This window comes from Vidua macroura, chromosome 3, assembly GCF_024509145.1.
Source record: "Vidua macroura isolate BioBank_ID:100142 chromosome 3, ASM2450914v1, whole genome shotgun sequence".
Taxonomy (NCBI): Eukaryota; Metazoa; Chordata; class Aves; order Passeriformes; family Viduidae; genus Vidua; species Vidua macroura.
The window spans coordinates 102,558,549-102,574,192 of record NC_071573.1 but is presented as its reverse complement, the minus strand read 5'-3'; the positions used below and the strand labels follow the sequence as shown (position 1 = coordinate 102,574,192).

General features: G+C 37.8%; 1 protein-coding gene across 2 annotated transcripts in view; it reads left to right on the top strand.

Annotated features, from left to right (window-relative positions):
• NBAS (NBAS subunit of NRZ tethering complex) overlaps positions 1 to 15,644 on the top strand; it is a 157,861-nt gene that overhangs the window by 98,796 nt on the left and 43,421 nt on the right. The window contains exons 43-46 of one of the 2 annotated variants that reach the window (XM_053973135.1): positions 1,478 to 1,728; positions 3,689 to 4,023; positions 13,466 to 13,684; positions 13,931 to 14,133. In XM_053973135.1, the coding sequence (XP_053829110.1) occupies positions 1,478 to 1,728; positions 3,689 to 4,023; positions 13,466 to 13,684; positions 13,931 to 14,133 (1,008 nt within the window). The remainder of the gene's footprint in view (positions 1 to 1,477; positions 1,729 to 3,688; positions 4,024 to 13,465; positions 13,685 to 13,930; positions 14,134 to 15,644) is intronic. The other variant, XM_053973136.1, reaches the window with a different exon arrangement.

Here is a 15,644-nt window from a genome sequence, read left to right as displayed (position 1 = left end):
AGCAACATGAAATTTTGTTTGTCTGTCACAGAACCTCTTGTTCCAGAATCTTTATGAGCAACATCATAAACTCTTCCTATCTACAATCAGCCCTGCCCTAAAAACACTGCATACATCTGCCAATCCTGTTCATATAATTTAATGCTCAACTGACGTTTAGTTTGAACTTTCGGTATGAACACAAAAAAAGAGTCATATCACAGTCTTGAAACACATCAGGTCCAAGTGTCTGCTTTCCCCAATATGAAGAGTGAATGGTACTTTACTTCTAGTAATATCATACTTACATTCATTAATATTGTAGAAAAATTAACAAATAAGAAGAATCTGTAGAATTAAAAGAATGCTTGCAATGTTAACCATCTTGGAGTGGGTCATAGATGTAAAAATAACTAAAAAATACCTTATTCTCCCTAAGAAATCAGTTAATTTTTAAACCAAGCAGGTTGTGTTTGTGGCATTTGCTGTAACAAAATCATCTTTAAGAATGAAACAGAGACATTTTACTTGGATATTAAAGAGAATCACTAACTTACAACATGTGTATTTGAGGAGGGAAATGATGAAATTCTAATTTAATCAGTTTTAAAGCAGAGGAAAATCAAATGGTATAAGGAGACATCAGATTTCCAAATAAAATGTGCTATATGATTGGACTCTGGGGAGACTCGAGGTAGGAATCATCTGTAGGTTACTTCTTTCCTCAGATTTAGGTAAAACTTTCAGCTGAGAAAGATAAACTTAAGATGATATGCACCCATTTTTCTCCCAGCTGTGGAGTGATTATCTTTTATGTAGTCAGCTGGAGGTATCTGAATTCATGCTGTGAAAGAGCTAATGTATTCTTTTCAAAAGATTCAGGAAAGAATTCCCTGAAGCAGTGAGACTGACTGAGGTCAACCCAAGGCTTACTGATACTTTCATAAGCTTTTGTGGATGATAGTTTGAGAAGCAACTTGTTAAACTGTCAAAGTCTTGGTAAACTGTCCTAAGCATGAATAATAGTGCCAAATAGCTGGGCAAGACCAATTTTCTGTGATAATATCTCTCAAGGTGTGCTCAGGTTGTCATCAACTGCAGAAAACAGAATGTAACGGATTGGGGAAGCTTCTAACTGGGCAGTAGGATCTTTAAGCATTGTTCAGCCACAAGTGGTTTGTTTAATAAAGTCTTCCTTTACACTTATCCTGGATGTATTTTTTCCTTTTACATATAGCTATACTCACAGATGTGAAATCCTGCTTTGATTTCCACTTCAGTATTCATAACCCTTAATCTGCATGTCTAAGCTAACAGGTAACAAGATGGGGAAATACAAGAATTGCTTAGCTTTTGTTTATAGAGTGTACAGTTATCTAAATGTTTGTGAGTAAGACCCTAAAGAGAGGCAAGGATTGTCCTGTCTCCCAGGTGTGCAGCTGTAAGAGTGTTTCATGGCTCACCCAGGCCTTTAAGCAAAAGTCATTTCTAAACACAGGTTATCGACACTGGAAATAGAAGAAAGAGCACAAAGTCTAGGTCTATTTGAGACTTTGAAAACCAGTCCTGAAACCTTTCATGAACACATGGCTAAATATGTTTACCCAAGTATTGAAGGCCAAGATCACCAGAGGTTGCTTTACTATTTTACACTCCTGGAAAATTGTGCCTGCTCAGAAGTGGTGAACCATGCTCTTAAACCTGAAACTCACATCCGACTCCTGAAAAAATTCAAAGCAGTTGCACCAGGTAGGAGAGAACCTGTTTGTTTTCTTCAAAACTGTATTTATTACTTTGTTATGTAAGTATTGGCATGATTATGCTTAGCTAGTTTATGTTTTCTAGGTAATTGGTTTTTTTTCTGTGAGCAAAGGAGATGAATACTATTAATATAGTCACAAGTTCCTTCTCTTTGTTTTACTGGAAATTTATTTGATCACAGCAAGAAAAAACTAGTTAAGAACAGGTTTCTATTAGTGACGCAAGTTAAAATTATTGGTGATATTTCATAGTGAAATTTTAAATGAAAAATATCAAGTTCCTAGAGTATAATTTTTAACACTGCAAGTTTAACATGAATATTCTCAACAGGCTTAAGAAAGTTTACCTTTCTAGAGTCTGAATTACAGAATATATTAGGGACTTCATGCATTTCGTGTTTGTTTGTCTGAAAGAGGATAATTTTTTTTGTGTTTTACCCTTGATGTTACCTTTTCCTTTCCCAGAATTACAGCATTGTTTGTAGCCCTCCATTTTCAGACAATTAAAAATGTAAAATACACTGCTCCTAAGCACTCTGAAACTTGAAATACAACTTGCAATTTGCTTGTTAGTTGGATACTATCTTGAATTTTAGTTGTACAACTCCAAATCCAGTTTCAGAATGAAAAATGCACACTGTATGGCATTACCTCCTGTGAGGATGAATTAATTGATCAATATTGGAACCTAATGTGTATTGGACACTTAACTGTGCTGCAGAGTTTGAAGAGATGGTGCATATGAATTCATGTATTGTATGAAGAAAAAAGTCAATAATGAGGAGGGATAGCCCTCAGTTCTTACTGATGTTATTCAACAATCGAGTTCTGTGATGCCTGCCAAAGAAAATTGTGCCATGAAATTATTGTTTGCCTTCAAAGCTATTTATTAAAAAAAAAAATCCTGGGAACATATGTCAGACATAAATTAGTCAGTTTGTGTGGTAAAAAATTATATCTTTGTACTACACACCTAATCAAAATTCTCAGTGTTCAGCGTAGTTTAGAGATAGGAGTGAAGGAGCAACAGCTAAGTGTTTACAGAGATTGCAGGCCCAGTACATGAATAAGAAGATGGCAGTAGAAGTCAGTTACTTTAGAAATTATATGCAAAGAAAAATAAAATAGTATCATTTCTAGAAATACTTCTGTTGGAAAATTAATTGCAAGGATGTTCTTCCTCTGGGAAGCAGAATATTAACATGACTCTTGATTATATAAATATTGATGTAAATGGATCTACGTGTCCTGTCTCTAGCTGACCTTATTTAGTTTACTTGTAGTTAGTGCCTTGCAATTTTTCCTAAGTGGTAAGTACCAGTTGTTACATGATCAGAGCACATATTTTAAATTAATGAAGACTTATGCCTTGACTTGCATGAGGTTTTCTGGGGTTTACATTTAAGTTCTAGCTTGATTCTATATACTATATATATATGTTCTTGTTTCTTTAAGAATCTTCTTTTTTTGGGTTGTGTCACAGAATCACAGAACATATTGGAGTTGGAAGGGACCTTAGATATGAACCAGTTCCAACACCCCTGCCATGGGCAGGGACACCTCCACTAGACCAGGTTGCTCAGTGCCCCATCCAACCTGGCCTTGAACACTTCAGAGATTGGGCAGCCTGTTCCAGTGACTCACCAACCTAACAGTGAAGGATTTCTTCCATGTATCTAATCTTAATCTACCCTCTTTCAGTTTCAACCCATTCCCTCTTGTTGGAGCAATATATAATGTTAAAATATGTTCCATGGGTTGAGAAATTTCGCATGCATCAGGACATCATAAAAATCGAAGTCTGTCAGTATTTATGTTTGTAAAAGGGGATGGGCTAGAGTCTCTTTAGTTCTGCAGATGCTAGTGTATTCATTATTTCACATATAATTGCGGAGTGTGACTAGATTTAATTATGAATAACTTTTACCTCTTTCTCCTTCTGTCACTAGGTCTTAATTACAAAAAACTAACAGATGAAAATGAAAACCCTCTGGAGACATTGGAGCCCATCCTTACAAGTCAAAATATCTTATCTATTTCCAAACTGGCTCCCAAAATTCCTAAAAAAGATGGCAGCATGCTGTCACCAAGTTCTGTTTATGCTGTGTGGTTACAAAAACTTTTTTGGAATGGTGATCACCATCTCATTAAAAAAATACCAGAAACCATGGATGAGTGGCTACATGCATATGATACGTGTTCAAAATACTTTGATAGACTTGATCCAGATGATATTGTTACTTTCATTGATGAAGTTACTTTTTCTTCCAAAGCTGTCACAAAGGTAAGCAGATATTTTTTAAGAATTTTAGTCCTCAGGTGAAGCATATAGTATATGAGTTCAATATAGTATCAAGAAGAAAGTCCCAGGAGATGTTACGGCTTTCATTTTGCAGTATTTAAAAATAAATTTGTAAACCTTGCTCTGTCTACCTTTTCTTTTTATGACAGCTGTATGAAGAGAAGGGATTTTTATTCAGTTAGGGGAGTTAGATCTGTGGATATGAGAGTTTTAATGGAACCGCAAAGTCCCTGTGTGCTCATTCAACTGAGAATAAGATATTGTATGTTTCAAAGAGTCATTGAGTGGTTTGGGTTGGAAGAGACCTTAAAAACCATCAAGTTCCAACCTCCCTGCCATGGAGGATTTCTGCATTTCTTCCATATGTCTAATCTAATATAAACCTGCCCTCATTCACTAAAGCCATCCCCCTTGTCTATCACTACAGGCCCTTTGGAAAGCTCTCCTTCAGCCTCCTTTAGGTGTTGAGGGCTGCTCTAATGTCTTCCCAGAGCCTTCTCCTCTCTTTACTGAACAGCCCAACTTCTCAGCCTGTCTTCACTGGAGAGTTGTTTCATCCTCTGAGCATCTTTGTGGCCTCTGGGCTCAGTCAGTCCCACTATCCCTGTCTTTGACATAGATGTTAAACAGTGCCAGTCCCAATACCAACCCTTGAGGAGTGCCCCTTGTCAGTGCTCTCCGTTTGGACATTGAGCTCTTACTGCAACTCTTTGTATGCAGCAAACCCAGCCAATTCTTTATCCACCAAGTGGTCCATGTGTCATATCCATCTCTCCAGTTTGTGTGTCACGCTGAACAGTGTCAAATGCTTTGCACCAGTCCAGGTGAATGATACCAGTTGCAGTTCTTCTTCATTCACCAGTTCTGTAACCCTGTCATAGAAGACCACCAGATTTGTCAGGCATGAAATGCCCTTAGTGAAGCCATGTTGGCTGTCACCAGCCACCTCCTGATTTTCTGTGCCTTACCATAGTTTCCAGGAGGATCTGCACCATGATCATGCCAGTCACCAAGATGAAACTAACCAACCTGCAGTTGGTTATCGTTTAGTAAAAATGGAGACTATGTTTCCCCTTCCACAGTCAGTAGGAATCTCTCCAGACTGCCACAACTTCTCAAATGGATGGACAGTGGCCTAGCAAATTCGTGCACCAACTCCCTCAGAACCCACAGAAGGATCTCATGAGGACCCAGGACCTGGGCACCTTCAGGTTCCTTAGATGGTCTTGAGCATGAGCTTTTTCTGCAGGGAGTTATTCTTCACTCTGCCAGTCCCTTCATTTGCTTTCTGCAACTTGGGTAGCATGGCTGGAACACTTGCTGGTGTTCCAGCCATGCATTAAGACTGATGTAAAACTTACTGAGTAACTATTTTCTCCGTGTCTCAGATAACCATGCTTCTTACTTCCTTCCAGAGAGGACCCCCATTTTCCCTAGTCTTTCTTCTATCACCAGTATACCTACAGAAGCTTTTCTTGTAGCCCTTGTTGTTCCTGTCAAGATTTAGTTTGAGCAATGCTTTAGCTTTCCTAACCTCATCCCTGGCTGCTGGGACAGTTCCTCTGTATGCCTCACAGGGTACCTGTCTTTGTTTCCACCCTCTGTAGGCTTTCTTTTGGTGTTTTAAGTTTTTCCAAGAGCCCCTTGTGCATCCCTGGAGGCCTCCTAGTGTTTTTGCCTGACTACTTCTTCTTTGGGATACATTGTTCCTGCACTTGAAGGAGGCTATCCTTCAATATCAGCCAACCTTTTTGTGTTCCTCTTTGCTTTATCCCATGGTACTCTACCAGGCAAACCCCTGAAGTCCAGAGCAGTGAACTTTCTGTGCACCCTCCTCGTTGCACTAAGTATCTTCATGGCTACTGCAGCCCAGGCTGATCTTCAATGTCACATTCCCCTCCAGTCCTTCTTTGTTGCTGAAAACAAGTTCCAGCACAGCACCTCTCCTGTGTGGTTCCTGTATGACTTGGAGAAGGACATTGTCATCAGTGCATTCCAGGAACCTCCTGGATTGCCTGTGCCCTGTTGTGTTGTCACTCTGCCAGATACTGGTGTGGTTGTATTTATTTACTTGTGCTTATCCTAAAATTCATTGTGCCACAGGCTTGTGCTTAGTTCTAGGCTTTTGCATTCAGAATAAGATGTTCAACAGAGAAAGTATTCTGGCCCAATGCATGTGGTTTCTAAGCATTGTAATAATGTAAATTATAAACTGTTGTAATCTCCATCTGGCTGAAAGCCTGGTTTTGAAAGAACACACTTCTATGTGTTTAATATACATTACCAGATGTGGAGTTTCTTTTTGCCCAGTGAAACCTCTTTGCAAGGATATTTCTAGCATAAAGTTTTACCCATGCTTTGTTACATATCTTTACTGTGAAGCACAAAAGAGAAATTTTACCTTATTAAAAGATCTAGAGATGTCTTCACTAACTTTATCTGAAATGAAAAGGCGATAAAGTGTCCAGGGTTTTTTTGTGTGTATCGTCTTTATTTTGGTTTGTGACAGTTTTCTGAGGTATTTATACACCGTGTTTAATGGAGTGAATTTCAATTTGTTCCATCTTTGAATACTGTTTTTCTGTTCCCACAATATTAGTATAGGTTTATTAGAAACCATCTAACCTCTGTCTATATCAGAATTTGGTGAAAAAAATTGCTAGCTGGGATAATAAGAAACTTTGTAAGCACAGAATTTATGCTGTGATCTGACTGTCAGGGTAGACCAGCATGTTTTCTCTAGTTCCATCAGCTGTCTCTGAAGCCTTTTTAGCAGAAATACTGTCTTGGCTTAGGTGTTTTGATCCCTTTTATCTCATAAAGATACTTTTTCATGCTTATGAGCAATTGATTCAGACTCATCCTGAGATCTTAATTGCCAAACTTGACCCTGAACTGAGGTAGTAAGGGTGTGGCTTGTTGAATGAGAAGGAAATACTGTCTTTACACATGGTCATTGCAACTGACTGCTTGAAACTCTTGCTGTTAATGTTTCTTGAGTATTTCAAGGTTATTTCGCCCTTATTCCCAATGAATGGTGCAGAGAGAGAGTGGATATCCTCCACTGTGTGTCTGTTTTGAAACACCTTGATTATTTTCCTTTGCTTCTGATCAGGATTCTAATACATTTTCTCTACCCTCTTGAGAGTAGAGGGAAGGAATAGCATGAAAGAAACACTAAAGATAATTGCAGTTTGTGGTCAGGCAGAATTTTCTAGTAGAGACCTGTTAGCTTTTTGGCCATGAAAGATCCTCAAGAAGTGCTTGAAACAGTTGGTCAAATCATCTGATGTGTCTTGCACTGGATTTGGGATTGACAGCTTGCAACTAGTTTTGCCTCAAGATCCTGTTCAGTTCTCAAGCAGAATTGTACAATGAGAAATTTTATCATTGTAGACCCTGGAAACTTATCTCTGAGGTCTCTTTCCTCTACTTTTCATCTGGAAAACGCTTCATACATAAAAGCAGCCTTTTGGCTTGCACCTGTTGCTTAAACTTTGTGTTTTGTGGCTGCCCTGGTCATGTGGTCACTCTTTCAAACTCTAATTCAGCACTTTCTTCCCAATCTAGTTTTGTGGCCAAATACTTTACTATATCAGTTTCCTGTTCCCACAACAGATGCATACTTTTCATGGAAGTGCTGATACTTAGTCAAAATGCAAAAAAATAGGGTCATTATCATGAAATAATCTGTCACTGAGACAACTGAGCTTTCTCTCATAAAGGAAATTTGAGAGGAAGTTGCAATGAGATAGTGAAATGGGTTTTTTAGGAGTGCTGAGAGGTAAATTGGCAAAAAACGAATGTTGCATACCCTCTCAGCTCTCTCTCACTCCTTCAAAATGTCAGAAGGGAAAGGTGGGAAAGAAGAGAGAGAGAGAATATTCCAGGGAGGTGATGAGATGCACTCCATTCTTGTGGAACAATATCTCCATCAAAAAAACCCTTTTGGTCAGAAACAATCAAGAAATGTCTCAAGTGCTAGGTGGTAATGGGACATTGGTTACATAGCACTGTAGGCTACAAGAGCTCAACTTCAGAGGTAGCATTGCTGTTGTCACCATGTGGGAACTTAGGAAACAGACATCAGAATATCTCCTGCTGTTCCAGTATGTCAGTAGAAGTAAGGAGAGGCAGTGGTGGATCAGTAAAGCAATAGGCAGCTTCTTCTGTTTGTGTGTCACTGGGATATGGCAGAAAACCTGGGAGCAGAATGTGTAATTATGCAAAAGGGAATGAAAACACAAGGGTTTAGTGCTGGCTTCTGCAACTCCTTGTTCTTCCTGGCAAAGACAGGAATGTGATGAGCTTTGACTGGTGCTTGTTTATTCACCTGTTCCTTTCCACAAACTGTGTGTTTTAGCTTTCTCATTAATTGGGCCAGCAGTGACTGAATGTGCAGTGCTTGATTGGGCAAAAGGATTGAGAGAATGTCTAAATCTGGAGAAATGGATGAGGAGTTTGTATTTATGAAAAGGCAACTAACATTGTTATACTGACAGTAGTTCAGGATGTGACACAGTTTTAGGTACTTCTAGATCTAAGAGGCCAGAGATTCTTTTCTCCCATGTTTCTTGCAATCAGTAGAAATGAGTTACCACCTGGAAGATGAGATTCAGTTCCCAGGCTTTAAGGAGGGTTCATGAAGTGGTCACATTGTGTGGTGGGAACTGTGTGAGCAGAGATGCATCATAGTGGGACTTCAGTAAACCATAGACCTAAAGTAACATGGTTAATGTAGTTTAAGAAGGTAAAGATTGATGCAGTATTTTTTTGTCTTTGTGCTAATGAAACAGGCAAGGACCTTTGTCAGCACCTTCCTCAATACATTGAAGGACTGAAGAAGTATTGATCCCTTGACCACAGAAGCTCACTGCTGCAAGCAGTTGAGAAGGTTCCTGCTAGTGGAACTTCTACTCAGATATGCTTTTAATTCTGTATAACTATTTAAGTCTTTCTGACTTCAGTCTCTGTAATGTTAAGAATAGGCTATTTGCATGTATGGAACAGATTTCTTCCTAAATGGGAGATATTCCAAATATTCATTGGAATGACTCCTTATATTTTTGCATGCATTTTGAATCTGTCATCTTTTTTTCCCAGCAGCTCTGTTTGCTCTTAAATAATACTGATGTCATAGTTTCTTAATTATAGCAATGATCATATCAACTTCTCATCATGATGATTTCCCATTTGTTCCTGTTTCTGTGATCTTTGTGAAGCATTTTAGATAGTTTAGGGATTTTTTTTTAAATTACTTCATTGCCAGCATTTTGTTCATTGTGCTAGAGTTGGTTATGTCTTCAGAGAACCATCTGTTGTAGAGCTCATAGGTCATTGCCCTGATGGTTTTTTGATTAACAGTACTCTGGAAAAAATGCCTAGCACAACAAAAACACGACGGAAAACAATATTTCTTAATCACTGTGTTTTCATTATTGAACACACACTACAAATGGATCTTAGCACAATATGTTGATCAGAAGAAGAAAAGGCTACAGCTTTAGATAGGAAAAGCAGAATAAAAAGCAGTGGTACCATCAGTCAGGTCTTCTGTAGAGAAAGAGAAGCTGAAATTTTTCTTACATGGGAACTCTCTTTCAGCCTTCTATAGATTAAGCCACATTCTTTCAGACTACAGCTGATGATGTTTTTTGTTTAACATTCCATCTTTCATAACTCCTTTCCCAAATTCAGATTTAAAAGAAATTTTCTTGCAACTTAGTGATTTTAGTTGAAAGGTTGACTTATTTTCTCTGAGTCAGTAAAACTCTTTTGGCCATTTTCTTTTCCTTTTTGCTTCCTATAGTGGGAATACAGTGTTCACATTTTGACCACATACCAAACAGGTGTGGAATGGGAACCTGTTCTAACTAGACATTAACCTGCATCATTTTCTTGATTTTAAAGACACTAAATGCTGTTTAAAATAACTGTATAAAAAAGCTAAGTTTAGGGGGGGAAAAAAAGCCCGGAATATTGTTCACTATCTTTTGTCTGGCTGATTGACTTAATGCTGTATAAAGCACTAAGGAAAAAGACAGGGCGTGACATTGCCTGAAGGTGTACAAGAAATGTTCTTACATAGCGTGACTGCATTCAGACGTTACTTTTTGAATTACTTGGCTTCATTTTATCACTGTGCTCCAGTTCAGTTGGTTTGCCTTTCCTGACCTTGTTTTGTTCATGGATATTGACAGTACTTTTTCTAGTATCAGTGCAAGGTACTTTCTTGTGCCTTTCATTTATATTGTTACTTTAATTAAATCTGCTTCGAAATTGCATAATAGGAAACTTCACTAATATCTTTTCTTTAACTGGTTCCTTACATACATTTAAACATTTTCCAGATTAATTTTACAGGGTCTGGTAGGAATGAAGTTAACTTTCATCATAGCAGCCTCAATGGGGCTGTGCTTTGGATTTGTGACTGAAACAGTGTTGATACCACACTAGTATTTTGACTTGCTGAGCACTGCTTGTATGGTGTCAAGGCTTAATTTTTATGTCAACACCTCAGCCCTGAGTAGGCTGCAGGTAGGCAAGAAGTGGTTAATGGACACAGCCAGGACAGCTGACCTGGACTGGCAAAAGGTGTGTTCTGTGCCATCTCATGTCATGCTCAGTGGTAGCAAACAAAGAGTTGGGTGAGATTAGAGAGATGGAGCACCTCTCCTAGGGGGAAAGACTGAGAGAATTTGGATTGTTCAGCCTGGAAAAGAGAAGGCTTTGGGATGACCTAATTGTGGCCTTCCGTACCTGAAGGGAACCCATGGGAAAGATGGAGACATGGCAAGAGGGAATGGCTTCAAACTGGAGAGTAGGTTTAGATTAGACATTAGGAAAAATGGTTGCCCAGAGAAGCTGTGGATGCCCCATCCCTGGAAGTAAGTGTTCAAGGCCAGGCTGGGTAGGGCTTTGAGCCATCTGGTCTAGTGGAAGGTGTCCCTGTCCAAGTCAAGGGGGTTGGAACTAGGTGATCTCTAAGGTCCCTTCCAACCCGGGCCATTCTATGATTCTGTGATTTGGCAGCAGATACAGGAACTGCACCCAGCTGTTCCATCTGAACATCAAAACCCATTTTTCATTATGAGGGTGAGTTAACACTGGCACAAGTTGCACAGAGGGGTTGTTGAGCCCTCCCACATTTGAGATATTCAAGAGACACCCAATTGTGGTCCTTGGCCACTGGATCTAGGTGGCTCTGTTTAAGCAGATGCCCTTTGGTGGCCCCTTCCAACCATTCCGTGTTTTACTCTTGCTGGGATCATTAAAAGGAGTGGAGCTATTGCCATAATCTCACACTTGCATGTTAATCACTGGCAACAAGAGTAGCAGGGTCAACATCTTCACATACAAGTAAATGTTACTCATGCTATACTTTAATAAGAAGTACTTATATAGTCCGAGGAGAATAGGCTTATGAGATGAGTTTTTACCCTGAGGACTAAAATCTGTTGAGGTGAAATAGTATATGATGTTCTTTGGTTTGAAAAGAGATTTTAGGATTTTTTATTACACATTATAGCCTATAGATTTAAAAATCTTCTTAAACTCTGAAAGCTTTTTAAATATAAAACTTCACATGCAAACAAAGCTTGAACTAACCCCTAAGCGACATTTTTATCACCGGTTCTGATACCAAATCTCATTACTGAAGCTGACTAGAAGTACAGAGGAGAGCTATTCATGGTTTGAAATAAAATAACCAGAGAAATTATATGTTCATAGTGCTGCATTTTGGCACTATGCAAATGTGAATGCAAAATTAAAACAGGCTTGCGAAAAAGCTGTATTTTCTTTCTTCATTCTTTTTTTTTTAATCTGAATGCTTTATTCTGCATGTGCTTATGGCAACATGGCTTCTTAACTGGCAGTTTATTGACACTGTTCTCTAGGATATAAGTTAGATGGAATACTTAAATTGTTTGCCTTTTGCATCTCTCTTAATTGCATTTTGAACATTAGAATGTACACTGGAAGAGAAAAAAATGAAATATGTAGCTGTTTTCTTCCTTTATCATGTTTATAAAATGGATATATAAATCCAGCTGTGGTTATTAGATTTTAATGTGATGGGGAGGCTATGAATTTTTCTTTGCTTAGAGTAAAGCCTGATATTGAGACCTTGTTCACAGTAACAAACTCAGTTACTTGGAGTGGGAATTGAACTTGAAAATTGCATTTGAAATTGTATGGTAAAATTCTCTTTGTATTGTGTTAAAAGTGGCCAACTTTCTTAGCTCTAACAATAATGTCCACTCATTTTGCTTTCATCCTTAAAAATATCCACTAGGCCATTAGTGTGGTTCACAGTAACAGCACAAAAAACCAGGAGTAAACTATAGATCTTTTCACTTGTGACTTTTTCTCTAGGGGAGGGAGGGGGACGTATGTAAACTGTAAAACTTTCCGCTAAATAATCCTTATCAAACTTTTTATGGCTTTAGAAGTAGCTAGTTTAATTCATGCTATAAATATCTCTTGGACTTTGTATGAATAATGCTGTAGCAGTTTATTTCCCCTCTTTTATGATCATTCATTTTATTTCCTATTCACTGTGTCATACAGATTCAAGCTTTTTTTTCCTATTTCTTGTGTATTTCAACTTGAACGTTAAAATTGTTTATGTCTTTGTTCAGTATTCCAGTAACTAAAACACCTGATGTTAAAAGCACCTCATGCTTTGGCTAGAGTTCAGGCAGAGGACACTCCCACCCATTAAAAAGTATATTGCAAGCATTGTTAAAACTGTACTTGAAGTTACAAATGAGCAAATCATACATGAAGGTCTAAAGTCATACTTCAGACTTTGTTTTGGACTTTCAGCCCAAGCTGTGTCTTTCCTGAAACAGGAAAGTCAGACTTTGTTTCAGTTTAATGCCTAGATACAGCTGGTTGTACAGGTCTTTAAAAGTACTGTATACTTACTATTTTGTATAACTTGAGCTTGAAATAAATTGATTTAAAAATTCTCAATCCTTTTGGGGTTTTTGCTTATGGTTATGGTCTTATGGTCTTATATTTTAAGCAGCGGTCTAAACCTGACAAAACTAATCTTAAGTGAGTTATCAGTCAGTCTTGTAAAGCAATTCTCAGACATCTCTCAATGAAGAATTAAAAAATCAAAGATCATAAGGTGGCAGTCTACAAAAATAATTAATATAATTAGGAAAAGAAGTTCATATAGTTTAAAATGAACATGAGTTAGTAAAAAGATCAGTAAAAAGAGGGACAGCAGAAGAAAGTAATGGGATACTGATCATTTTAATAAATGACAAGTCAGAAACAAAGTTGTTTCCCATTAAATACTTAATTTAGTTTTATGCTGTATTGTGGAGCCACCTGACCTCTTGGCACTGCTGTTATACAAATAGTAGTGTACAGGTAATGAATGAATAAATAATTGAGCAATCTTTTTCAGCTGCCAGTTGAAGCCAGGATAGAAGTGACTAAGAAGGCTATTAAGGCAGTCAAACATCTTTCTGAGAAATCAAGAAAAAAAACTTCAGATAATGACATGAAAGATGCTGAAAACCCATCTGCTGCTTATGAAGGAACACTGAATCATTTGCAACAATCTCTTGCTCATCTGGAAACACTCACTCACAGTTTTATCACTTACTTGAAAAGCAGCAAACAGGTAATGATTACTGATCAAGTGCCTGCTTTGAGTGTTGCCATGACTAGCAGTGATAGACATCAATCTTCTGTCATATTTTATTAATGTTTTCTGCATTTGCTTTTGTTGACCTGGGTTTTGAAATTTCGGTTCCATCAATCTTTTCTTTTTCTCAGTATATGTTAATTCCTAGCAGAAAGGAAGACTGATACAGCCCTGTAAATAAGCAGTGCACTGATAAGTGTTCCAAAAACTATCTGTTCACAGGATACACTACAGAAGTATGGCTATTTATATGATCTGTCAAGGTCGGAGAAAGAAAAGATCCATGAGCAAGCAGTAGCCATGTGTATAGATGGTCAGCCCCTGGACATGGTGCAGCAGTTGTTACAAGTGGCTGTTGGAGATCTAGGCCTTTCTCCTCAGGATATTGTCCAATGTGCTATCAAAAAAATTGTAGGTATATTAAGGTAAGTACACTTCCTTAATTAAGCACAAAAATATTTCTTCTGGATTTGGGAAGGTGTTTTTTTGGATGGTTGTGTTGGTTTGTAGTGGTTTTTGGTTGGTTGGTTTGCTTTTTTTATTTGCAGTGAATACTTGTTTGCTTTTAATGTCTGGATTTTGCAGTAACAGGAAAGTTTTTTGATTATGTTTTTGTTTACCTGTAATTTCATATTATATTTTTATGAGCTGGGGAAGCCTGAGCAATTTGAACAAAGTAAGATAGAGCTTTTCCTGTTCACTGGTGCTTTTTAGTTAAAAGCATTGGCTTTACAGCATTGTTCCATTATGTGTATGTGCCCTTGTGAATTTTTGTAGTATTTACAACAGCACATAATTCTTCCTTCTTAAACAGAGTTAAAAGGTATGTTTATTGGAAATGGTAACTCATGCAGGCATTTGGGCAGCAGAGGCCTAGTAACAGCTTCTGCCACAACAGTGTGTCCTACCAGAAGTCATACAATTTCCATCTTTGGAAAAACTTGCTGAGCCATTTCTAGGAGCTGGGTTTTGTTGGGTTTTTTTTGGTTTTTTGTTTTTTTTTGGTTTTTTTTTTTGTTTTTTTTTGGTTTTTTTTTTTTTTTTTTTTTTGGTGCTGGTTGTTTTGGTTCATTAGAAATATTTTATTCCCCTCATTTTTTTAAGGGAGCGCAGGGAAGAAGGGAGGATAATTTTGTATCATCCATTTGAAATTGAACAGATACTTCTCATTTAACTATTCATGCAAAACTCTCTTCTGAAGTATTTCTGTTTCAAAGAGATGTACACATGCATACATGCAACAAGTATGAAAGAGTATTCTGCTGTTAGATGTCTGATAAACACTGTTCAGCACTTCTAAGTCCAGTTTAGAGAGCTAAAACTTTGAGAATTTATCCTGTTGTTCTGCATGCAGAAAATTATATGGGCAGGATGATCTGAATGCATACACCAGGAATTGGAAAAGAAGTCTAGCATGGAAAGTTTGCTATGGCTCTACTTTTTCTTCAGCATGTGTGTATATATTACAGCAGATTGAAGTGCCACAGATGAAAAGAAGGCAGCCTGTCAAATTGTTTGCAGTCCTCTTTGGCAGAAAATTGATTTCTCCTGTCACTCAGTTTAAGAGTGTTCACAGCATCCTCAATGATGATAGAGCTTTTGCACAGCAACATAAGTAATAGTCTTTCTTGTCAGGGTTTGTCCATTTGAAGAAGAATAATTTAGGTTTAGATAATAACTGTCCTGCTGTTCCTAACTAGCAGTGTGATGTATCTGGATACAAAGCTCACAAAGTCCAGTTATTTTGACTGTAATGAGTCTCATTAACATGCAGAGTATGAGAAACCTATCAAAATTCTCCTTTCTACTCTGCTTCTTATCAACACTTTTCTGTGAACTGAATTACTTGTTCTTTATATGCATTGCAAGGCTGGGATGGCTGCAAGTTCATTTAAAGTTCTGGGCCAGTGACCATCTCCAGTAACTCCTATGCAGC